We start from the raw sequence: 26,811 nt of genomic DNA, 5'->3' as shown, positions 1-26,811 counted from the left end.
AGGGGGAGGAAATTAAATACATTGATATTTGTTCACTCTATCCGTGGTGTAACAAGTATTGCAAGTTACCCGTGGGACACCCTAAAATACATGTAAAAGCTCCTTTCCCTGACATTTCTACCGTAAACAGATTAATAAAAGCCACAATGTTACCGCCTCAAGCTCTCTACCATCCCGTTTTACCCCGAAGAATAGGATCGAAACTAGTGTTTGCCAACTGCCAAAAATGTAGTGAGTCTCGAAACCAGCAGGATTGTCCCCACGAAGACTCAGAGCGACAAATAACAGGTACTTGGGTTGCAGACGAGGTACAGTTGGCAATCGAAATGGGTTACAAGGTCATTTCTATTCACGAAATTTGGGAATACGAGGTAGTAAAATACGACCCGATATCGAAAGAGGGCGGTCTTTTCTCAGAGTACGTCAACGCGTTTCTTAAACTCAAACAGGAATCCAGCGGCTTACCCGCGGGAATAGAGACCGATGAAGAGATTAAGAAATACGTTGACGAATATTACGAAAAGGAAGGAGTAAAACTTGATCCTACCAATATTAAAAAGAACCCTGGTCTTCGTACCATCGCGAAGCTTTGTCTTAACTCTTTTTGGGGTCGTTTTGGTTTAAACCCTCGCAAAGACCAATCGGCTATTATTAGCGATCCCAAAAAGTTTTTCGATTTATTCTTAGACCCCGACATAGAAGTTAAATCGGTTATTCCCTTAAGTCAAACGCATTGCGTGATCAAGTGGGCGTTTTTGAAAGATATTGATCTTGTTTACCCAAACACGAACGTAGTAATGGCAGCCTATACGACCGCAATGGCTAGGATCAAGTTATACTCTTATTTAAGGAGATTAGGCCAGCTTACGTATTATTATGATACGGATAGTTGCATTTATCTAAAAGAACGAGATGGAATAGAGATTGATACGGGCAACTATCTCGGAGACATGACCGATGAGTTGGCAAAGTACGGAAAAGGCTCGTACATCCAAGAATTGGCAACAGGTGGCGCAAAAAATTACGCCTTTAAAGTACTGAACCCTACGACCGGTAAAGTCTCCTACGAAATGAAAGTCAAAGGGTTCCGTATAAATCAAGGCATTAAAGATTTGGTTAATATGGACACGCTTAAAAGATTAATAGGTGTCGACGGAGAAACGAACGAGCCAGTAACCGTACCCCAGCCGAGGCAGATTTTGCGTCTACCTGATCATACGGTCGTTTCCGTCGACCGTACTAAAATTTATAGACCCGTCGTAGACAAGGTACGGTTACTGGACGACTTCACTACGGTACCCTACGGCTATAAAGCGAATCTAATTGCTCCTGAGGACGGGGACGTAGAGCCCTCCAATCGCTAATTCTCGTTTAAAATTAGTCTCACCACTCTAAAGTGAATATAGGTTTCAGTCTTACGACTCTAAAGTAAATATAGTCTTGCGACTCTAATGTGAATATCAAACCTATACGGGGGTAAGGGATGCAATAGGTTATTCGATTATATTTTTCCTCCGCTGAAGAGTCCCATAAATTTAACCGAATTTTAATTTACATTTTCATTTGTACGCTGGTACTCGAAGGGAGATAACCATGCAATTTATTCATCCGTTTAATTGCGTAACGGCAGGCCCGAGTCAGAGTGGCAAAAGCTATTTAATTGAATCTATAATTAATCACGAAGAAGAAATGTTTGTTCCGGGTTTCAAAGAAATACATTGGTATTACGGAGAATGGCAAGCTCTATACGATAAAATGAAGCACAGGGTAGTTTTTAAAGAAGGATTGCCTGTTTTATCTGATTATGACGGAAAAGATCCTATATTATTAGTTATCGACGACCAGATGAGCGAGAGTAAAGGTCAAATTGGTGATTTATTCGTGAAAGGGACCCATCACCGTTCTCTAAGCGTTATTTTTATTACACAGAACTTATTCCATCAATCAAAAGATAGCAGATCCATTTCCCTGAATTCGCATTACATAATTTTATTGAAAAGCCCCCGAGACCGTCAGCAAGTGGCTTATCTCGCTAGACAAATGTTCCCTGATAAGTAGCGTTTTGTAGTTGACGCTTACGAAGACGCGACTTCGAGACCTCACGGTTACCTAGTATTCAATTTAACTCAAACTTGTCCCGAAGATCAAAGAGTCTTGACTAATATTTTACCGGGAGAAACATGCTACGCTTATCTCCCTAAATAAATAAATAGAACTAACATTTCGTAATTTCTATCAGTTATGAATCATGTCTCGTAGAGTACGTATCGAGAGAGACGCTCTCCGATATCTCGGTCGTTGCAAACCCGTTCAAAGAAAAGCCATTTTAGCTAAAGCCGACAAATCCCTCATAGACGCTATCAGTGAATGTATTCATAACACTTTAATTGGTAACGTAAAACTATCAAATACCCAAAAAACCAGGTTATCTCGTCATAAAAATACCCTTCGAAAACTAGCTAGTAAGCGGGTAGCTTGGAAAAGTAAAAAGAAATTGTTAGTTCAGTCTGGGGGCGGATTTTTCTCGTTTCTTCTACCCGTCGTTTCAACCCTTCTTGGTTCTATATTCGGTAGTAAACAATGAAACACGCCAGAAAAATGATTCTCGTCCCTAGCGGCGTTTTAAAGCCAGACCCGTTCCCGCACCCCCTCGCTCTGACAGTCTCTGAATTAGACGTTAAGATGGACCAAATATTAAATATGAAAGATTTAGACGACGCCTCGAAATGGATTTTATACGAACAAGCTTTAATGAGACACGGAAATCTACGTAAGCAAGCCTCGGCTCCTAAAGAAATCGAAATTGCCCCCGCATTCGACTCGCTAAGTAGGGACTGGATAGACGATTTGCCTTTGATATATTACCAAAAAGCGCAAAGCATGGTGGATCAGTTGGAAACTGTACCCGAAAGAATACGGTGGGATGAAAACGGGGAGCTCGTAATAAACGGTCGACCTATTAAAGGCTCCAATATTAGCGAAATTACCAAAGCGTATTTAAATCCTAAAACCCACCCAAAACCTATCGGATATTTCGCGTTTATTTCCAATTTAACCCAATTTAACTCTTCACCGGCTATCCAAGGCTTTCCCTCCCCGCTAGCTCCGAGAACCCGACAACGACGTTCTCCCGTTAAGCGCGAGTATCCGGTTCCTCAAAGTGGGCGTGCGCGCAGGACAGATAAGCCCCGCCCCACTCGTAGCCTTGACCGAGATCACTCCTCCACGTCTGACTCTTCTCTTCACTCTTATAAACAAACAAGGAGTCGCGCGCAAAAGTCTAAAGTATGGGCGAAGCTATTTTAGAAAAAATATATTTTAACCCGAAGCATCCGGCTTCTTTCGGAGGCGCTGAAAGGTTATTCCAGTCCGTAAAGTCTCACGGCTTAAGTAGGGAAACTGTAGAAAAATGGTTAAGAGGAATCGACGCTTTTACGATGCATAGGCCGAAATATAAAAAGTTTCAACGAAATAAAATAGTAATTAGTAATATAAGGGAACAATACCAGGCGGATATTAACGATATGCGCTCGTTAGAGGCAGATAATGACGGATACAAATACATTTTAACAATTATAGACTGTTTTAGTAGAAAAGCGTGGGGGTTACCTCTTAAAACTAAATCGGGGAAAGAGGTTTTGAAAAATATAAAAATTGTTTTTAAAGACGGAATTCCAGATAAATTTCAATCGGACAAGGGCACGGAATTTAGGAATAAAGAAGTACAAGGATATTTCAAAAAGAATAAAGTTAAATTTTTTAGTACCGAAAATGACGAAATAAAAGCCTCTATCGTAGAAAGGTTTAATAGAACGTTAAAAACAAAAATGTATAGATATTTTACCCATCACTCCACAAATAGATATTTGGAAGTCTTACAGGACTTGGTCGAAGCGTACAATTCCTCTTATCATAGCTCAATTAAAATGGCCCCTAATGACGTTTCGGAAAATAACGTATTACGTGTGTACAATAATATCTACTCTAAATATTATGCCGAGAAACTGAAAATGAAACCGCAATTCCGAGTAGGGGATTTGGTTAGAATAAATACAACTAAAATGATATTTCAAAAGGGTTTCGAAGCTAATTATACCGAAGAAATATTTAAAGTCGTAGCTATAGTTAAAAGACATCCTCCCGTTTATAAAATAAAAGACCTATCAGAAATCGATATAAAAGGGACGTTCTATTCGAGAGAGCTTCAAAAGGTCAGTGCGCCTCGTTCGTTCAAGTTAAACAAGATTTTACGTCAGAGAACTAAAAACGGAGTAAAACAATTGTACGTTAGTTGGCTAGGATATCCTCCATCGTTTAATAGTTGGGTTAATCAAGATGACGTCTGGGATTTACATAACTCTTCCTAGTAATACTAGAGATAAGAATAAGAATAATTCAGAAAATACTCTAGCCTCGTATTCTACAACGTTGGCCAAACCCATTAGTTTACGTGGAGATTGGGAAATTGCCCTGGTAGAAATTATTTATCCTTTATCTTTTTATAACGTAAGCGAACCAATGGGCTGTGGAATAGAAATTAAGGAATTACTATCGAAACCTCCAGCCCACATAGTAGATTACAAATATACGTACGACTTCCGAGAGATACCTCAGGGCTACTACAAAAATCCTCATGAACTTTTGGCCGTACTTAATGAAAGTATTAAAAGTTTGAACCTTGATTTAAAGGAAAGCGCTAATTCAGAGTTCGATAATGATTCATTAGGAAAATTTGAATATAGTTTAGAAAGTGGACACGTACAATACACTTCCTATAGTAAGCATTATTACCAACTCGAGTTAACGCCAAAGTTGAGGAAAATTTTAGGATTTAGAGATAATGTTACTGATATTTCACCTAAGGTAGCATTCAGATCAGATTCCCCTATACAATTAAACTTATTCATCCCCGATCTTATGTTCGTGTATTCCGATTTGGTAGGAAATGAAATGGTTGGGGATACATTAGCCCCCCTTTTGCGAACAATTGTTGTAGACCAAAACACCCCCAATGGATCAACCGTTTCAAAAACTTTCGATTCTCCGCATTACCTTAAACTGAGTAGAAATTATTTTGACTCTATCGACATTAATATAAGAAATAGTTTAGGTGAATTCGTGCCATTTCAGTTTGGTTCAGTCACGTGTAAAGTACATTTACGACGAGCTCAGTAAAAAAAATGGCTTATCAGTACGTTGATAGAAATTGTCCCTACATGCAATATTATTTAAATCAGGCGGGGGGTGGAGTAGATTTACCTTATTTCTCTGGGTTTGCGGGACAAAAAGGACACGGAATTGGTAGCTTTTTTTCTGGGCTAGCTAGGTTTGTATTCCCATTCCTAAAACAGTCTGCCAAATACGTGGGAAAAAGGGCCCTTTCTACAGGAAAGAAAGTACTCGGAGACGTCTTGCAAGGTCAGGACTTAAAAACGTCAGCCAATAAACGAATGACAGAAACTGTTGACGAAATGGCAGCGCAAGAAGGTTCGGGTCGTCGCAAGAGAAGAAAAACTACTAAGAAAGCATTGAAGAAGAAGAAAAAGAGTTCAGTTAAACGCCGCAAGTTCACGCGTACGGTTCGCGATATTTTTGCTCTCTAAAAATGGAGGTACTTAAAAGCGAATTAAATATTTTCAACGAACTACCAACTCAACTCAGCGTTGAAAAAGGTCAAACGGTATGGTGTAAGCCAATTTCATCTATCGACAGCAGTTCTATCATCGAATTCGTGGTACCGGGTACGGGAGACTCTTACACAGATTTGGCAATGACAATGATATATTGTAAAGTAAAAATCGTAAAAACCAACGGTGACAACTTGGATGCCGGGTCTAACGTTTCGCTCGTGAACAATTCTCTGCATTCGCTATTCAAACAATGCGAAGTGAAACTCAATGATACGACGGTTTCACCATCGGCCTCAAATTACCCCTATAGGGCCTATATCGAAACCTTGCTCAACTTTGGGTACGATGCAAAAAACACTCACCTTGCGACATCTGGATGGTACGATGACACGGCTGGAAGTATGGATCTGATAACAAACGCCGGATTCATAAAACGTCAGGTTCTAGCTGCTGAATCAAAAGAAATTGAACTTTACGGGAACATTTTTTGTGACATTTTTAATTTCAACAAATATTTAATTAATGGCGTACAACTTAAGGTTTCACTCACTAGAAATAGCGATAATTTTACCCTTTTTAGCGACACTGTCGACGCGTATAAAGTCGAATTTATAGACGCTGCTCTAATTGTACGTAAAGTTAAAATTATGTCTAAAATTTTATTAGCCCATCAGCAAGGATTATTACGTAGCAATGCCAAATATCCCTTTACTCGTACTGAAATTAAAGTTAAAACATTAGCTAGTTCTATTCAGAACGATAGTTTTGACAATATATTCTTAGGTCCGATGCCCAACAGAGTCATTATTGGTTTAGCCACCAACAAAGCGTATAAGGGCTCCGTTAAGTCTAATCCTTATAATTTTGAAAATTTCGACCTAAATTATCTGGCTCTATACGTTGATAACGAACAAATCCCTTCGAAAGCGTTGACCCCTAATTTTAATAGTAAACAATTTACGCTAGCCTATCATTCGCTATTCTCGGGATCTGGGATACTCTACCAAGACGAGGGAAATCACATCGCGTTGGCTCACTTTCCTCTAGGCTTTGCCCTATATGCTTTTGATTTAACCCCCGACAATTCGGCCAGTGACGTCACGTTTTGGAACCCCGTAAAGAGAGGGCAACTACGTTTAGATTTAGGATTTGGTACCCCTTTAAAAGATTCTACGGTCGTTATCGTGTACGCTGAATTTCAATCTTGTTTACAGATAGATAAAAATAGGAACATTATTCGAGACTATTAAAATGACTACGACAAACGTGGACTTATCTCAGGCACTGTATAAAACACCGAACTTTTTAGGCGTTTATTCTTCAGATAATTTAAAACCCATGGTGAAATATCCGCAATCGCTTATCATTAATTTTGATAAAAGGGGAGAAACAGGTTCTCATTGGATTTGCGTCTACGTCGATGGCCGAAAACGGGGATTCTATTTTGATTCAATGGGGCTTCCACCATTTTTACCCACAATCAGAAAATATTTAAATTCAATGTGTAAGACGTGGACATTTAGCAAAAGACGATTGCAAGGACTAACTAGTAACGTTTGCGGCGAATATTGCGTAATGTATATTTTGCATAGAACTAAAGGACAGAGTACAAAAACGTACTACCAAAAGTTTTCCAAAAATTGGGAAAAAAACGATAGCAAGATATTTTTATCTTTCGCAAATCATGCTAGAAAAATCATCACATCGAATTTAGCGAATCCATTAGCTAGAGAGAGAGGTATGGTGACTGACTGGAAAAAATCCGGTTCCAGAGGATAAAACAATATATTCCCACGCTATCTGGTATCTTTTAGAGATATGACCCGACCTCTCTCGAAAACATGCGAGTGCTTCTATGAGCGCCAAACCATTTACTTTCGAATAAAATAAACCATCCAAAAACAAAAAAATTAAAATAGAATCAGAAAGTATTGGTAAACTAGTTAGGACAACGTGGGTGGTTTACGCAATCTAGCATGAAAACAAAACAAAACATTGGTAGAAATATATTATTGCATTATTCCTGTACGTTCTATTTAAAGTACTTTCTAAAAGTCATTGAAATCTGTTACCGTCTTGAACCATTGAAATATGTTTTCTACCCGTCATTAACAAAATATCTTTAGTACACGCAAAATAAGATTGGTGAAAAAAAAACATTGCCTTAGATAATTTAACAGGGATTTAGTTAGCTTTGGGTCTTGTAATGATAAAAAAGATTGAAATTTGACTCTACCATTTTATTTAATAATATAAACTCATGTACGCGAAAAAAACAATTGTAAACAATTTTTCCTATGTAACTTTTTTCACTCTTAATAAATACTTTAAAAAACGTAACAAAAAAAGACTCTTTATTGAAAATCGCTTACCCTTTTTTTCCAGAATTTCGTTAAGTCAACCAGTCCGATGCAAGAACGTACTACAATGCGGACTCTTATCTGTAAATTTGTTAGACTTTGCACGAACCTAAACCATCTTCTCGTGACGTACGCTAAGAGGAAGATGGTGGAAATTCCCAGTCTCACGAAATTAATTATCTACGAACACTATTTAACCAATGGAAAAATTTACAGACTTTACCCACTTATTTACACACTGAATAGATTCCACACTCAATCACTAACTTAGATTTCATCACGGAAAAGAAGGAGATAGGATATAGGGGCTAGGAATTGGTGGGGATGGAAAATGGTATAAAAAGGGAGTAAATCAATTAGAACAAATTATTCCAACCTTTTTCTTTGCTTGGAGCAAAAACTAAATCGAAATCAAAAATGAGGTAAATATTATTTTAAGATTTAAATAACTTTTAGAACAAAAATTTTAGATTTTAATTTTCTTCATGTAGAATTGAAGAAATTAAGGGGATATTAATACAAAGTGCGAGCGATGATTCTATTAAATTTGAGATTAGAATAAGGTAATAAATTAAATTTCACGAATTATTTATACTGTACTAAAGTTAAAATTTTATGTATTGTTCTGTTAGCTTTGAGGTTGGAGAGCCCAGGAAGCTTCTTCAAGTCTGGGAACATCAATTATATTGGGACGATGAGGGCGAAATACATTCCAGTAGGATACTACTCATCGTCCCAATTATTTTATAATAAAAAAATTAACATTTATCACGATTCTTTTATTTTCCTATCCAACAATAATCATTTCAGTATATATCAAACATTACAATAACAAGGATTATATGCAATTGCAATTGCTAAAATAGTGTATTCTACCGAGTTAATAGTCTCTAAGATTTCCTCCTGGGGTTCCCCCCCCCCCCGAAACAGGATTAATTTTTATCAAAGTTGTATCAGAAGTAAATTAGTGCGAAGTAAGCGCAATGTATTTTCAGCTATTCTAATTTGCCTAATTTAACACGTGACGAATTTTTTATCGCTAACCGATGAGCAGTAACCTCTATTTTTGGTTACATTTTACATTCTCCCGTGACGTCAATTGGTTTCAGCCAATGAGAAATCAGGATTTACTTGAAGTTTCGAGTGTTATTTGATCTCTAGATATACGACTCAGCGTTCTTTTAGTTCCTGGACCTCATCGAGAAGAGACACGTAGATTTTCGCGCTCCGTACCCCGCCTTCTCGACTCTATTTACAGGCAAAGGCTTAAGGATTTCCGTAAAAGTAAGTGACTTTATTATTTTACTGTAGTAGGAAATTAGGCCTTGTTTAAATTGAAGTAAATAGACTTAGATTCTAGTCAAATAGTCTTAGAGTCTAACCAAAATAAATAGAAAAAACATTTATTGAAATTTAGGCTTAACCAATTAGGCTTAAGAATGTTGACAATAGCTTATAGAAACTATCAGTTTACAGTATGGACATCGAAGCGTATCGACTTGGAACTTTTCGTCACTGGAGAAACCCCCACGTTACTAAGGAACAACTAGCGAAGGCTGGATTCTACTATATTCAGCGGGGCGATGAAGTACGATGTTACAAGTGCCATGGCGTATTAGAAGGATGGGAATCAGGAGACGTACCAGAATGGGAACATGCTAGATTCTTTCCACACTGTCCGTCGAGGGATAATTCACCATCGGAAAAAAAGTACCTTTCGCAAGAATGGGAGATCCCGGCACCACCAAGGGCAGCGGCACTGGAGGATGACGATTTCATATCTATTCCGGTCAGACGTGGTGAGGTAGAACTTTTAATAAAATTATTTATACAAACCGCACTTGCAGAAGGTAGTTCGTTTCAGCCCATTAAATGAAATTGTACATATTCCTTACGAAGATCGAGTTAATTTTTTTTATATTGATAAAATGCGATTTAAACGCGTTATTTATATTGTCGGTCTAATATTAGAACCTGTTTTACGCAATCATGTAATTAAAAGTAAAATAAAATTGGAAATGTATATTTCTTGTTTTTATTGCCTAGAGATTAGAAATTAAGGGGTTCAGAAGTGATAAGCAAACGGGTAAAAAATCTAATCTCCAGATATCCGCGCGAGGAAAACTAATTCTGGAGAATGGGGATGGGGGAAAGCAACTGGTGATTAGAAGGGGTGAAAGCAATGGGGGAAAGGAGCTGGTGAACGAGAGATAAAGTATCCAGTGAATGGGGGTTGGGGGGAAAGCAACCCGTGAACGGGAGAATCTGGTGATTAGAAATTCTGGTGATTAGAAATTCTGGTGATTAGAAATTCTGGTGATTAGAAATTCTGGTGATTGAGAGAGAGAGGCGCGGGTGGGGGAGGAACGGGAGAGGCGCGGGTGAACGGCGGGAGCCAAGCTACAGCTTTGTGTCTATTTGGTGATTGAGAATGAAATTCTCATTCACCAGATAGACACCCTTCTCTCTAACGCGCTATATCGTTTTATTGCATGAGCTCAAATCTCAGCGCAATGACGTTTCATAAAAATGCGCTCTCAACTTTAACAGTACAATGAATCTAATCAAATCACGTGGAATTGAAATAAAACTCTTTTCGGACAACACCAGCCAAGACATCGCCATCTCTTGATTTTTTCACGAAGCACAACCACTGACTTCCGTCTTAATTATAAATTTACGGATTAATTTCTTGCCATTTAAATTACGCTACTGCCTGATTTTACATATATTGGGGACCTGTTGTTAATTTTAGTACACAACAGAAATGTGTACTAATAGACGTAAATTCTAAAAACAAACGCTCAAAAATTGGAGATTTGAAATATCATGGGAAAAAAATTAAGTTACTTGGTTTAAAGGGAAAATTAATTTTGGCACATGACACGCGAAGGACCGCAAAAAAACAAAAAAACAAAAAAAATGTTAGCTATCATTTGAGAGTTTCCAATTTGCTAGCTTTTTAATTAATGTCAAAACGTTAGGGTGCACGGCGGAAGGCTTTTGGCAAGTTGTTGATTTTTGATGATTTATTTTTTCTGCATATCTAAAATAACAATAACAATTATTTAGTGGTTCAAAGTGTTGAATAGAAATAGATCGTTTACCTTTGAAGGAGGGTACGCAATGTTGGCCATAAAATACATTTCAAACAAAGCTCCTATAGCTTCAATAATGTTTTCACACTTTATGTGGTTATTCAAAACCTTTCCATCCATTGTTAACACGAACATTTGGGCAGTCAGTATAGATCTTTTCCTGATTAAAGAAGTGTTAAATTATTATTTGTCGTGAATTTATTAACAGGCGCATATAAAACGTTAATAGACAGTTTCAGCAAACCCATTTTTAGGCGTTTACGCGAACGCCCGCAACGTTCAGGAGATTGGTAGACGTTCACGTAAACGCCTAGAAATGGGTTTGCTGAAACTGTCTAATAGAGAGATTAAGCAAATGCTCTAGAAGTTTCAATAGCAACGTCTAGAGCCACGTGATACTGTTTGACGATTATCTTTAATGTTTTTTAAAGCGTATAATTGATAACTGAACTTTAAATATTAACTATACGCTAAGAAAAACCGTCGAATATAAGAAAAACCGTCGAATATAGGCCTCATAGAGAAAAATTATCATGTGGTTTTAGACTATGCTTAAAGTCACTAATCGGTTTCTGGCGAGTGTGAACGTATTTAAAAACAGTAACAAAGCGCTTCGCAGCGATTTGAAGAGGTGTACGTATGAACGTGGCTTTAGAATAGGTTACATTCAAATAAAGCGTATGTGAAAAATACATGAAATAATGCCTCAAAAATACTTAAATTAATTAATTAAAACATTCACGCTTACCTTCTTTTTAGTCCTTGATGTCTCAAATAAGTTCGGAACGGCCAAACGCAAGAGAGAAAAAGTAACTAGTGGCCAAATGTTTCATAACCATCTTTCCTTCTAAGCAAAGAATCACAAAAGCGTTGAAAACGCCTATTAATACCGTTAATGAAAGGAAACTGGTAAAAGCTGCGTTTGTATCTTTTGGAGCTTTAGAAGAAAAAAAAACGGTCAAAGATAAGGGTCATTTCTTGAAACCCCGTGGCGGCCGAGAGGAAATTCTTTTTCAATTGGTTTGCTCATAATTTATCATTAATACACAAATATATTTTGTACATTTTCGTAAAAACATTGAAGTATAAGGCCTAATAGGTGATTTAAATCAATTATTTTGTGAAATATTTAAATAGCAATTAAACTGGCGTTTTATATTTAACAATTTACAAATAGAAATCATATTTAATGCTTGAAATGGTATAGAAGTCCAACTTCTATCTATATAAATAAAATTGTTCGCATGCTTGTTTGTTAGTTTCTCGTTGTTTATGCACGTCCAAGAAATGTTCTAATTCACACGAAATTTGGCCTGCAGCATTTGACCTGCCATCACGTTTTACAGGCGTCTTGAAATTGTTAACCTTCGTAGTTTTTGACCGCCAGACCAAAACGCCTGACCTCGCGCTGTGAACCAAATCGGGTATTCTCACAATCCGGCTCAATGGAGACCCCGGAATTATATCCCGTTCGATAACTTTATACGACCTTCGAACTTTGCATTGCCCTCGCTCTGTCTGTTTTTACGCTTTTAAATAACGCTTAGAAATTAACACAAATAGACTCCCCTAACTACTAAAAATAGAAGTCGCTTTCAATGTATGACCATAAATAACATATAAGTGTGTCACTTATCGGAACATTACGCGTCGTTTCAGCGTATGACCAGAAGTAAATCATAATTTGTGGGACACTGATCGAACGCGTCTGCGTTACGTACAAGGTATAACCAAAAGTAACAAATAAGTGTGACACTGGTCGAAACCGTCCGCGTCGTTTTCAATGTGTGACCACAGAATCTGATGTAACAAATATACTCTCCGGTCGCGCTCTTTAGCTAGTTATAAAAAAAGGAGTTAAACAAACAGACCATAACAAATTTTGAGAATTAAAAGCGATACTCCGACCAAATAGGCCCTCGAGTTTAAAAGAAAACACGAAGAACTCGGACCTATAGGCTTCAGAGTTGTTGACGATATGAATTTTAAATAAATAAGCCCGATTTACCAACACTAGACTGATTTTGTCCTTGTTGGGACTCTTCAGTAGTGCCCAACATCAGCAATCAAACAAAATTGTAGCTTAAAAATTAAATTAAACGTTAATAACCTCTTTAAGTAATTTACCAGTCATAGAGTTTAACTAAAAATTTTATCTCATTGTCACACCATGCTGTTACATTCATTCCTCTTGCCAACTTCTCGTCGCCAAGTTCACAAAAACAATACTCGAAGGTCAATTGCACCACGAGACTTAACCTCCGAACAACATCAGACCAGCTAGGTCACCTGGAAGAGATTCCCTTCAACCCCACTACAAAGTAAACCCATTGTCTAATTTCAACATGGAAAGGTCTAAAGAAAATCTTCAAGGGAGAGAAAGTGTTGTCAATTTTTCAACACCGACTGACGGTGGCGCACCCAGAGGGGGCCTCCAGGACGAAGAAGAAAATAAGGAGAACCGAAGCCCTCATAAAACGTTTTTTGCTTATCATTAGAACCATAAGTCTATAAAAGTTTTCTTAAGTGTGTCACTTTCCAATCTTCCCCGTGTTAAATGATTACTGAGAGTTAGTTCGAGAATGACCACACATTTTAGGTGGACTTCAGATTAAGTCACTTCAGACTAATACGCGCTCTTTGCCTCGTCGTCATGGTGAGGGCGTGCCTGGAGCTTTGTCAATCTGCAAATGACAATCTTAGCGTTCTTATAACAAACTCTTAATTTTAAAAACAGCAAGAATAAATAATTTAACAACAAAGTGTTGTGTTTTTTCGATATTATGTTGTTCATTTTTCAACCTACACTGTTTACTAAAAACCACAGTAAAGAATTGTAAATATTACGTTCACTAATGATCAATCCGGGGAAATTGTGCATTGCCGTTTTTATTAATCCGGTGACCGTTTTATGAACAGCATGAATAAATATATTTACATCAAATGACTGTTTCCTAAAAAAAAGCGTAAAGATGTTAATTTTAATGCGCGTTGTTGTTAAAATTATTTTACCACAGCTTACTGTAATTTTAAAACTAAAATTGCTATATTTTTAACGGCAAGTTTTTAGTGTGTAGATAATACTTTTCGACGTCGTTGAATGGGTACTCTGGGTTTTCTCAGGACTGCTCAAAATTAAAGTAAATTATTAACTATTAATTGCTACTAATTAAATTATATAATATTACAGTTCTCATTGTGATGCTCTGGCTTTTGATTGTTTGAAATCTGAATATTTTCAATATAAAATTTCAAAATACCCGCAAGTGTAGGTGGTCGAAATTCCATCTCATCAAGCTTTATATAAGCATTGAATTCCTAACATAAGAAATTTGAATTAATTTATGTGATATTGCTTTTAAACTTTTTGGTTTGTTTTTACTTGATCCTCGTCTATGAAGCATGAAGCAGTTCTACATAAGCCATTCATCATCAAATACTCGTAAATCAGACTTTTGCATAAGTGAATTTTATATTTCAAACAACTCTCATTAAGTGTGTTACCTAAGAGAAGTTATTCATTATGTTAATAAAATTAAAATAGTTCATAGTTCATAAACATACTCATTTGCTGTGAATTCCTATTATTAAATTCGGGGGAGCTTGTTCTGCTATTTAAGTTTGGGTTATCCAGTTTTCGTCGAGAAGGTGGCGAATATATTGTCAAAGAATCTGGCTCAAACTTCTTTTAGCATTTGGGACACTCTCTTCAAATGCATGATTAACTACACCTACATTAAATTCTAGAAATTAATACATATTTGTATAAGTTTATTACATTTAACAATGTCACCTGTCAAATCAAAGTAGTTTTCTAATGCTCTAGAAGTTATGTTTTTATTAGTATTGGAAACTTGACAAACTTTCACACTATCTTCAAAATTAAATGGTGATGGTATTGTAGTTCCATCAAATATTTGACCTACCAAAGCTTTAAGTATTTCATATTAGTTATAAATTCAAGTCTATTTATTCTGGTTTAAAATCACCTGGTAAATCAATGAATCCCTTTATTGGCGTTATAAGAACTGTTATGACAGTTGGGTTTACTTCCAACTCCAATGAATTATCTTAAACATTGAAAAGTTACAATGAAACAGAAGTTTTCATAAATATTTTTGCATCTTTACAATTACCTGCTAAATTATTAGATGGCGAACCCGAAGCTTATAATACTTTCCCCCGTGTGTTGTTCTCCTGGTCAAAAATTCCATTTTCAGGCAGTTGAACAACTGTTACTTGGTGATTCCTGCTTCATATTGAATTACTGGTATTTTAATTAACCAGGCACTATTACATATTTTACTGAGATTTACCATTTGAAATTGTATTTGATGGTTCTGCGGGTAAATCAGAAATTGGAACATCTGCTCCTAAAAAGTTTAGAATTTGTTCCTCTCGGTGTTCCCCAACTGCTTCAAAATGAATTGTTGGTAATTTTTCAAAATTTAAGGTAACAGTTTATAGTTTCAATTTACTAGGATTTACCAAATGAAATTGAGTTTGATGGTTCTGCGAGTAAATCAGAAATTGGAACCTCTGCCCCTAAAAAGTTTATAATTTGTTCCTCTCTGTGTTCCGCAACTGCTTCAAAATGAATTATTGGTACTTTTTAAAAATTTATTAGTTAATATTTACTGAGATTTACCATTTAAAACTGAGTTTGATGGTTCTGCCGATAAATTAGGAATTTGTTCCTCAACTTTTTCAAATTCACCAGTTTTTAAATTGGGATTACGTTCCAAACCAATTTTTTTTGGCATGATTCATGAAACACCAACTTTCAAAATGGTTCGAACAAATAGTAAATGACTTATTTAGAGAAACAGGTGTTTTGTCTTTTAGGTCATTACGACCTGCATTTGAAACCCAAAGATTGGACCTAATAAACAATATATAAAGTTAAAACTTTTTACAATACCCTTTTTTCAAATTTAAAGTTCACCTTTCTTTATCTTTAGGAAACCTAAAAAATGATAATATCTTGTTTTTCTTTCTTTCATTTTGACAGTTTATAAAAGCACAAAAAGAACTACTTCTCCCTTCTATATGTTTCTCACGATCCATATTAATCCATATTTAAATTAGAAACAAAATATCTCTAAGACTAAACAAAACCAATTTCGCTACTTTTTTCGCTTTTATTTTCGCACGTGGTTTTTACGACTCAGAAGGCGCGGACAGGCTGGCATTCGCTGCGGCGTTTGATATTTTTTGTGAGTAGTTATAGCCACCACTACTTGACGGCGCTGCGGTCACACAGAAAAACCCATCAACCTATTCTCCCATATAACAAGCCAGTCTATGTAGCGATAGCTTATATAGTCTTTGGAAAAACCCGAGCCGGACAAAGCTTTACTGAAAGCCGGGGCAACAGTTATTACTACGGTAAAAAGGGGGAACTGTCCGGCCCGCGAAAGAATGTGGTAAAGAGGTATTTTAAGCTTGTAAAATAAAATGTACAAGGTGACGCACTTATATAAAGGGGTTCAAACACTAAATACTAAATACAGACAAATAAAATGGAAAATATAAAAAGAAGGGGTTTTGTGATTCAACAGATTCCGCCCCATTGGACTGTCACTAAGCCCAATTAAAGTTGAACATTAAATTTCCAAAAGGTACAATTGTTGAATAGCGCGGCGCAGCTTGGTACCGTTAGAGAGTCTTATTAAACAAGATCTCACTTGTTTGTCCCGACCGATGAATACTCCTATCTTCCAAGCTAATCTCGGCATCTTCTGTTCTTCAATTAGAACGACGTCTTCAGGCTCTAATTGCTTTTGTCCACGCGTAGGAAGATCTGCGGGATTTTCTACGCCTTTACAGTGATGCCAACTTGCCTGGTCAGATATATTTTGAATGTCTCTCAGTCTGTTCTGAATGAAGGTTTTCCATTTCTCAGCTGGGCTTTGTATCCAGCCCAAAGCTATTCTCGAATCAGTCCAGATGAAGATTTGACTTGGTTTGGTCCTTAATGTTTTCGTCCAGTGATTGACTAGCTCTGCACCCAGCAACGCTCCCATTAGTTCCAGACGTGGACTGGTTAGGGTTTTGACTTACGCGACTTTTGACTTTGAGTTGATGAAGCTTGTTTTTATCTTTCCGTCTGCAGTTTGAAACCGGAAGTATACCACGGCTGCGTAGGCGCGCGGGCTTGCATCGGTGAAACAGTGGATTTCTAAAGAGTTATCAGTTTCGCTCTTGTCTCTGAAGTAGTAACGAGCAACCTTGATTTTCCCTAAATCTTTTAGCTCGGCGCACCAAGCGTTGAAAGTTGTTGCCAGGTGAGGTCATTTTATTTCCATAGTTGCTGGAACAAGATCTTTCCACGAATAGTGAATGGTGTAAGGAGCCCCAAAGGATCAAATATTCGTGCTACGGATTTGAGCACCCATCTCTTGGTGTTTCGTCTCTGTTGTATGAACTGTAATAGTGGATTTATGTCGAACGTCCACAAATAGTCCGTACTGTTCCATGCGAGCCCTAGCACTTTGTTTTCGGCAAAGGCGGTTATGTTTGGGCCATAAACGATTTCCATACTGTTCTCAGAGAGGAAATTTTGTAACTCTGGAGAATTGGATTTCCATTTTCGCAGGTCCATACCGGCGGAACTCATGATTTCTATGCTTCTTTAATTAACAGATATGCTTTGGCGGCATCGCTTGCTCCCGAGACCATTTCATCAACGTACATTGAGTCTGCTAGGATACGGCTTGCGTCTGGTTTTGCCGTCTGGAATTTTCTAGCGTGCAATCGGATGACTGCAGCCAATAGGAATGGAGAGCACTTATTCCCAAAAGGAACGCCTGTTAGTCGGTATAGTTCCAAACTGGAGCTGGTTTATGGCTTGACCAAATCTATCCATAGGAAACGCAAAACAACTCCGTCTTCTTCTCTAATTCGAATTTGGAGAAAGGCTTTGGCAATGTCTCCCATGAACGCCACTTTATGTTTGCGAAATCGAATGAGGACGTCATACAATTTTGGGTTCAAGTTAGGTCCGACCTCGAGACATTCATTCAGGGATGGAATTCCGACGGCGTGGGCAGATGCGTCATAGACGATATGCGTACGCGTGGTTTCGCCATTTCCCTCACTACTGTACTGAACGGCATGTGATATACGTGGTCAGCTGACTTAGCTGCCGGTTGAACCTTTTTGATGACTTGAGATTCGAGTTGTTCTTTGAAGATTGCATTGCATTCTTGTAAGAGGGCTTTATTACGTTTAAGTCTCTGGAATTGGTTCTGCGAACGAATAGATGCGATTTGATAGTTATCGCCGAGCTCCGAAACGTTCGAGTTAAAACGTAGCGCGGTTGTATAGCGCTGATTTTCATAAACAGTCGTTTTTTCGAAGTTTTCAAGGATCTGGTGATCGGTGTTCACATTATCTTGATCTTTTACGCCGAAGGACTCTATTTTCCTAAACCTTTCGAGGCTGTTGGATAGGTCTTCTTCTTGGTCGATGTTTACTGAGACGCGCATGATTGATACTGTGTTTACTACTACCGTGGAAGAACTGGCCATCGTCGGACCTTGCACCGTCCATCCGAAAATGGTTTCCATTCCAATTAGCGTTGGTCCGAAGAGTTCTATTTTGCCACTTGATACCAAAACCTTGCCAATGTAATTCGCTCCAATTAGAACGTCGATAGAGGACGAGTCACGTCTCTTGTTTTCGAGTCCTACTTGGTCTGCCATTACTAGCCCTCTGTCCCTAAATTGTTGCGCGATTTCCGAGCTTGGAACTGCGAACACTGATCCGCAGATTTCTGGGATTTCGATGCATAAGTGTTGATAAGGATCGTGGCGACTCTTCATTTTGAGAAGTACCTTTCTTCTATTGCTTCTTACAGCGTGGCATGCACCGAAACTATGCAAGTCTAGCGTTACTTCGCCGATTACTTCGAGTCCGAGTATCTTCGAAATGGTTTCCTTGACAAAGGTTACGTGGTTTCCAGAGTCTAATAGACAGCGCACTGGACGAGATTTGCCATTTGACGGGCTCTCGGCGATCGCTACGGCCGTCTGTAGCAGGATGGACCCGGCGCTAACTCTGGCGGCGCTAGCCGCTACTTTTAAACCAGCTGTATACGATTCGCTAGTCTTCTTTAGATCAGGATCTGGTGGTTTGTCACAATTCAAATGGTGATGCCTATGACCGCACTTCCGGCAGTTCATGGATCGGGGATGATAGTCTCTTATTTAATGGCCTTCGCGTAGGCAAAGAAAACAGCGTCTTTTTGATTTGAGTGCATTCTTTTTATCTTCTAGGGACAGCTTGTCGCAGCTAGAAGTCAAATGCTCACTGGCGTCGCAAAATAAACAGGGACGTGGCGTAAATCCTGTTGTTAAAGCACCTGCGCTGGATATGAGTTTCGGTGACGGGCATTGGATGCGATTGGTAGGATGGTCGCGCGAGCTTGACTTTTCGGGTAACGTCGACGGCTTCAATTTTCGCACCGATTCCGATTTCCCCATAATTTTAGAGCGTTCTCAGCTGGTGATTTCCTTTTGGAGGAAGCCTAACAAATCTTCTTCTTTTAGGTGATTTACGTCTCCATACGCTCTGCTGAAAGCTAAGTTGATCTCCACTGGGAGGCGCTTCGTTATAATAGGGCATAACAGGCTACCGTGGGTGTCAACAAATCTTCTTCTTTTAGGTGATTTACGTCTCCATACGCTCTGCTGAAAGCTAAGTTGATCTCCACTGGGAGGCGCTTCGTTATAATAGGGCATAACAGGCTACCGTGGGTGTCGTTTAGAAGGCCTAATGATTTTAGACTTCTTATCTGGATTCTGCATGAATCGAGCAGTTTTCGTAGGTCTGTTATGTCGCTAGCTTCTTTTACTTCTGGGAGCTTTAGAAGATTATCCATGTGCTTTCCAATTAAAACAGCTGGATTACCGAACTCCTCTTTCAATATTTTGATGGCTTCATCGTAGTTTGCCTCGGTTGCGGGCAACCCTTCTATTGCCCTAGAGGCATCCCCTTCCAAAAGAGAAACTAAGTACTGGTACTTAACCACTTTGTCGTAATCACAGTTGTTATGAATTTGATTTTCGAAAGTGCTCCAAATGTTCCGTCGTAATGCTTGATGTGCAATTTTGGAAATTTTACCGTCGGTGGTCGATGTGTCAGTTGAGCGGGAGACTGATATGCCCTCGCCGCTTGGTCTGCTTCAGTTATGAACCGCGTGGCTCGTACCATCGTTACGGTAATCTCGTCCATGTAATCTTGAGAGGATAATAATTCTTTTTCATCCGTTATTTGTAGCTCAATTTGCTCGAAAATCAGCTTGAGATCGGGTTCTTTTCTCTCTAGCACCTTCAAGTTTCCTTCGACTACACCCACGTCGGGTTTTGCTTTGTTTAGCTCAGCATCTAAATTGTCTTTCACCTTTGTAGTGGCTTTCTTCGTACTCTTGCGCTTTGCTTTTAATCTTGTTAAAGCGTCCGCCATCGTAGTTTATAAAGTTCCGTATATTGTCCGAATGCTCTAATTCGCGGTTGCTTAAATTCCCGGGTTTCGGCACCAAATTGTGAAATGCGATCCGATATATTGTACTGAAAATCTAAAGGTCTATCTCTGATGGTTCGGTTAATGTAGCAACGCGTAAAGAACGAATGCAGGATTACAATTTGATACAAAACTTTATTTACAAGAGGGGAAAATTAAAATAGAAAAGGCATTACAAAATTACTGGATTGCCGCGACTTTAAATGTCTAAAATCGCGGGAGAGATTCTTGGGCGTGGTCGACCCGTTTCAACAGAAAAGTGAATCTGCCGTTTTTACGGAGCTCGCGAAGGCGCGTTACAAAAAGTGTTGAAATATCATTCTTGGAAAAAACCGAGCCGGACAAAGCTTTACTGAAAGCCGGGGCAACAGTTATTTCTACGGTAAAAAGGGGGAACTGTCCGGCCCGCGAAAGAATGTGGTAAAGAGGTATTTTAAGCTTGTAAAATAAAATGTACAAGGAGACGCACTTATATAAAGGGGTTCAAACACTAAATACTAAATACAGACAAATAAAATGGAAAATATAAAAAGAAGGGGTTTTGTGATTCAACAACTGCCTCTGAATTCTATAATGCCAATAAGGATCCAAAGCAGCTAGGCCTACTCCCATAACACCCAGAGATACCTGGTTAGAATTACCTGGCATTCCGGTGGATACTAAGCTCACCGCGCCACCAGTAACAAGGGGCGCTCGCCCAACCTATCCTAAAGCTCCCCCGTAAGCCAGAGTTGGCTCTAGTGATTCTAAAGTGGTGGGCGGGGGGCGATAAATGGCTTGCGTGAGAAGGTCAGATTGAATAATCTTGGCCTCCTGCGACAACTCTTTCAGGGTGGCGAATACCTTTCCCCTTAAGTGATGACGGTTTGTCGGTTGACATTGCCGTAACAATCGAGCTACTTTATCAGCCTCTGTGGCCGGTAGTATTCAGCTATACAGTGAATTTACTGCGTCAGGGGTTCATCCGCACCTTGAGTTCGTACATCCAACTCAATTTGGATACGCCTGCCGTAATCGGTGGCTAGAAATTCTTGGCGAAATGCTGGACGAAAAACATCCAAGAAGGGAAACACTCCTTGAAACGACCACCATTCACGACGGTAGTACCTGCAAGAGGATATCCCCTTCGCTGTACCCCGTAAGCGCCTGATACCGGTCGAGAGCCTCCAGGAACTCCAACGGAGACTTCTCGTCGGCCGGACCCATGTATATCGGCGCTTCTACATTTAACTTAACCCTCCCGCATCCCGGCTGGTCGCAAAACCGTCCAAGGCCTCGCGCAAAGCACGAGCCATGACTTGCGGATGCAAATGCGGACTTTACAAATGTTCCATACATAGGAAATTTGAGAGTTATAATGTTCCACGCAAAGTATATTTGAAAGAAATAGTTTAATAATAGTGTACAAAGTAATTTATATTGTTTTACTATGAGTCAACAACATAAGGTATTATGTTTTACTAATAGTTGACAAAATAATTTGTTTTTATAGTAAACAAAATCATTTATTATTTTTTACTAAAAGTAAACAAAACCATTTATTATGTTTTACTGATAGTAAACAAAATCATTTATTATGTTTTTCTAATAGTAAACAAAATCATTAATAATTTCAAGTCAATTTATAAGTCTATGACTGTGACGTCATTATATTTTTTTTGATGAACAAGTTCAAGCCATGACTTAAAACCTAATCGCTTCAATTTTTTTTCAGATGAAAGCCCTTAAAATGGTTTACCTCTTTTAACCTCGCAGCCTTCAATTTGAAAGATTCACTTTCAGATAGACTTTAAGAGGTGTTTTGGGGCGGAAATACAAAATAAAACTGCCAAAAGACGAAGGATTTTAGCCTAAAATATCGTGGTATGCTACCGAAACCAAACTTTACAATAAAATATTAGTAAATGAGAGCTAACAATCTCTGATTCCTCACTGTTGCGCTACTAATCATTAGTCAATCTTAGTCTTAGTCGGCATGCTAGTAGAGAGAGGGTAACGTTCGATGCTAAAGAACAACTTTTATTTGTTTAGAAAGCCCCTTTAAGACTGTGCAATGAACGATTTCCTGTAACTCGCTTGTAGCAAATATTTAAAAATCCAACGCTCTATAACTCCAATGAGTGCCATATTTTTACATTAAAATTAGGTTCTTAAAATATTAAGTTTATCTACGCAAACTTGGTGGCACTAAAAACTATAAATTAAATGATAGGAAATCACCCTCTAAACAACTCTGCCATTGAAGTTACAAATTCCAATTTGACGGCAATTATTAAGTGTTAAACCCAAAACCTTCGTATGCCCCATAGATCTTTCATCAGCCCTGGGCAGAGTGCCTACTCTGCCCTGTGTATTAAGTGGCTCTGGGTGCTCTAAGGTAGACCAAAATTTTAACAATTAAAAAATTAACAGGAACTTGACAATTCTAGTAGCGAGATTTCGAAGTTCAACGGGAGATTTCTTTCACTGCAACTGTATTACCCATAACGAAGTGGCCTTTAAGTGGGACTTTAAAAATTTAAACTCAAGGTTATTAGATTTATAGCCCTACGGCTGTGAAAAAGTTTGGGAAATAATGATTCTCTTTTATTTAAAGGAAAACCCAAAAGCGTTAATTCTTCGTTTCGCACTCCTTCATAGTTTTGTCAATGTTATATTTAGCAGCGACACTGATTAAGTTCGTTTTCTTCAAAGTTCAAAAACCTACCACCTAAGGTCTAAATATGTGGAGAGAGTGTTAATGGTTTTCTATGGAAAAAGTAAAGGAATCTTGATATATCTATGTCCACTCTCACAAACTCAATTATTCGCTCATTGTACCCCAATTTTTTTCTCATCATTTTCATTACTAGAGCAAACACAAAATTAAGAAGTTAAATTGGTAATTATGGAGATCCATAAAACACGTAACGATATTAAACGCTTTTAGATTTGAAATCCGTGAAACGCGGATTTTAAGCCCTTTCGCCATTTAGGGGAATTTAGTTCTCAGAAACTTAAATACCTTTAAATGTATATTTTAATTTAATTTTTAAATAAGTGTTATCCCCTTTTGTACATACGTTTTTAACTTTGTTTTTATAAATAGTTTAATTTAGGTTTTCAATATAATTCTAGTATGGTCAACATTTAATATAACTTAACTGGCTATCTTCAATCTTTTCTCTCTTAAATTTAATAATAAGCATACCCTAAGATGCTTTAAATAAATTTATTCTTTAGCAAACATTAATTGAGCGGAGCGAACGAGCGAAGCGAGTGAGTGGAGCTCTCACTGTGGTGACTTCAATGGGAAAGTTGGCTGTGTGTGTGTGTGGGTGTGTGGGTGTGTGTGTGTCGCACTTGGGGGAAAAGAGAAAGGGACTCAGAACGAGACAGAGAAGAAAGAAGGAAATTCGTGGTAGACGACCGCCTGCCAGTTTTCTCCCCCCTCGCTCTCGGTCTTTCGCTCTCTCTTGAACCCGTTCCGGTTGTCCCTCTTCGTTTTAGCCCTCCCGCAGGCGCTAATTAGTCTCGGGCCAACAAATATTTTTTACCATATTATTTTTCCGTATTCTTTCGCGTATTGAAAGTTAGCGAGTTTGGCTTTTCGCGTATTGAAAGTGAGCGAGTTTTGCTTTTCACCCGTATTCTTTTTATATTTTTTCCACTTTTTATAAATAGTGGACTTATTATAAATTATAAAAAAGATTGGACTAATAATTCACGATTATCGTAGCGCCCACGCTCCGCTCAAGTCTTTGTCGAGAATGCCGGCTCCGGGTTTTGAGACGTCCTAGTAGTTAAGTTACGAGAGCACCCCTGGACAAAACAAATTGTTTATGGGCTATTTTATTCTTAAATAGGTTTTAATTGGCTCTTAATATTTACCTATAGATCAATGGCACAAAAAAGAAACGTTTCTCAATTTATCCTTCCTGTTTTTTTGTATTTTTATTTTATCAATGGCGTTTGTAATTGTACTTGATATACGCCTTTTTAATTTAAATATTTCAATTCGGCTAATCTCCTTCTTTGAAAGTTATGAGAAATTACACTCAGATAATCTATAGAGGAAAGAAGCGTCACTAAACGGATAACACGTGGTTTAACTTGCAAATATCTATCTTTATTAAAATGAAGAACCAACCCCACAGTTTCGATAAAATGTTTGTTTCTATAGGAAAAGCGGCTTTCGGTCTAGAGTGGTTCTACTCCAGAGATGACCCAAGAAAGCCTTTCAGAGATTGAAACTTTTTCATTTTAATCCGTTAAAATGTTTATTTTTTCAAATTAGTATTTTAACTAAAAATGTTTTATTAAAATGTTTTATTAAATGACAATTTTTAATAAAGACAAATCTGAAATCAAACATCATCTGTGAACTCCACGTAACTTTAGTTCTAACGCCCACATGTTATATACCGTGCAAAATGTGTGGACTCAATTTTCATACTGCCTGTTATAGTATCGTTACGGCCGATATACCGCTGTACTTCAACGATGAAAGTGAGTCAATTTTAAAATGTAGTTTCTGCTAGGAATAAAATACTGCGTACCTGGAACAGAAATTTGTATTCCCCCATCACGAACTCGCGAGAGCTATACAATTTCGGACATACGAGCGTAGCGCCATCGTAAAAATAGGCGGAATTTTTTGTCTCTATAAATTTTGCCTACTTTTCATTCTATTCACAAGGATTTTTTGTGCAAGTTGAAACACGAATATTTTACCTGGATTCTACGCAACTAATTTCGGAGATGTTTATTTAATTTGAAGAAAAAATAAATATTTCTTTAACACGATTTTAAAACCGGCACGCGTTTCTAACCAAGTCCCAACGAACACGTGGACGAAATTTTGACTACGGTGTCCGCTAGGTGTCTCTAGTATCTTATGTCCGAATTCCACACATTGCCAGCCCTATGAATCCCATATTTCCCCTCCAGTATTTCCATCCTCCTAGGTTTCTGTAAATTAATAAATACGACAACGTACAAATAAATACGTCTGTAGGAAATAAATTAAATTCGACTGACATTCAAGCCTTGGCTCTTGAATCAGAAATCGATTCAGAAGATGAAGCAACTGAGACCCCTAATTGCAAAGATGACCCACCTATGTCTAATTTTGAGGGTTTATTGAATTCGTTTTTAAGCGCTATCAGTAATACTCGTTCAAAAGGAAGTGCACTTGATACAATTTTGGTCAATCTTGCAACAACAATTACTGGAACAGTTAATTCGCTTAACGACGAAATAACAGACCTAAAAATCTGCATGGTGACCTCAAACTACAAATAAACGAACTTTTACGCCAAAACCTCGATTTAAAATCGCCGGTTAATGACATATCTAAAAATAGGTCTACGGTTAAAAATAGGCCGAAAGAAAACACTATCACTTCCGAACAAATAGTAGACGAAAATTCGGATAACGAGGTTTTTACTCAAGTAAAAAGACAATAGTAAGGCTAAATTTAACCCAAATAGACCAAATAAGAAAAACGTCAGAGTCGGCACAAAAAAATTCAAACATTATTAAATCGGTTATTAAAGTCGTTTCGCTTCCGCCGAAAAAGCTTTTTTTATTTATCGTTTACCGTAACGAACGAAGATTTTAAAAAATTTATAGAAATTGATACCGAGCTTAAAACAGTGCAATGCGTTAGACTGAAATCTAAATATCCCGGTTATACCTCATTTTACGTTACAGCGGATAACGATAGATTGGAAGCGCAATCAAACCCTGGGGCGCTATTCTGAGGCGTTCGTTAGTCAAGATAACGAATAAAAGTTTTCGTTAAGACCGAAAATTTTCGTTATGAGCTATAGTTGAGATTCTGAGGCGTTCGAAAGAGATAATTTTCGGAAACGACCGCTTAAAATTGTCGGTAACATAACGAAAGGGTTTGGGTTGTCGTTAAGGCTCTCTACGACAGAAATTTTCGTTTCAAACCAAATTTAAAATGGCAGCGGGAATGATTCGACGCGAAATATTGAGATTGGCGATGATTGCGGATGAATTGCAACAACGAGACTTAAGACGTCAAAGAGTATTTAGAGATCGAGCCCAAGCTTTCGAACTCGATGAATATAGTCTTAAAAGACACTTTAGAGTTAAAAAAGCGTTAGCTATGAATATTTGTGATAGGCTGGGAGATCGGCTAACGGGTAAAAATGCCTTAGGAATCCCTCCAAATATCAAGGTAAAAAAACG

General features: G+C 38.0%; 2 protein-coding genes across 2 annotated transcripts; both read right to left on the bottom strand.

Annotated features, from left to right (window-relative positions):
• Nucleotides 1-17,386: 17,386 nt before the first annotated feature.
• LOC149944363 (uncharacterized) lies at nt 17,387-17,707 on the bottom strand. Its single transcript, XM_090176320.1, has one exon. It carries the CDS (start codon nt 17,705-17,707, stop codon nt 17,387-17,389), a length of 321 nt encoding a protein of 106 aa, XP_090032446.1.
• Nucleotides 17,708-18,110: 403 nt separating this feature from the next.
• On the bottom strand, nt 18,111-19,274 carry LOC149944362 (uncharacterized). Its single transcript, XM_090176319.1, has one exon. It carries the CDS (start codon nt 19,272-19,274, stop codon nt 18,111-18,113), a length of 1,164 nt encoding a protein of 387 aa, XP_090032445.1.
• Between the last annotated feature and the right edge of the window lie 7,537 nt (nt 19,275-26,811).

This window comes from Leiobunum rupestre, chromosome 5, assembly GCF_980474605.1.
Source record: "Leiobunum rupestre chromosome 5, qqLeiRupe1.1.hap1, whole genome shotgun sequence".
Lineage (NCBI taxonomy): Eukaryota > Metazoa > Arthropoda > Arachnida > Opiliones > Sclerosomatidae > Leiobunum > Leiobunum rupestre.
Note: the sequence above shows the minus strand (reverse complement) of the source record. Positions and strands in the feature narration are given on the sequence as shown.

Excerpts from the sequence above, each read along its gene's own strand:
- LOC149944363 (XM_090176320.1), bottom strand. The coding sequence starts at position 17,707 with ATGAGTTCCGCCGGTATGGACCTGCGAAAATGGAAATCCAATTCTCCA.
- LOC149944362 (XM_090176319.1), bottom strand. The coding sequence starts at position 19,274 with ATGAACTGCCGGAAGTGCGGTCATAGGCATCACCATTTGAATTGTGAC.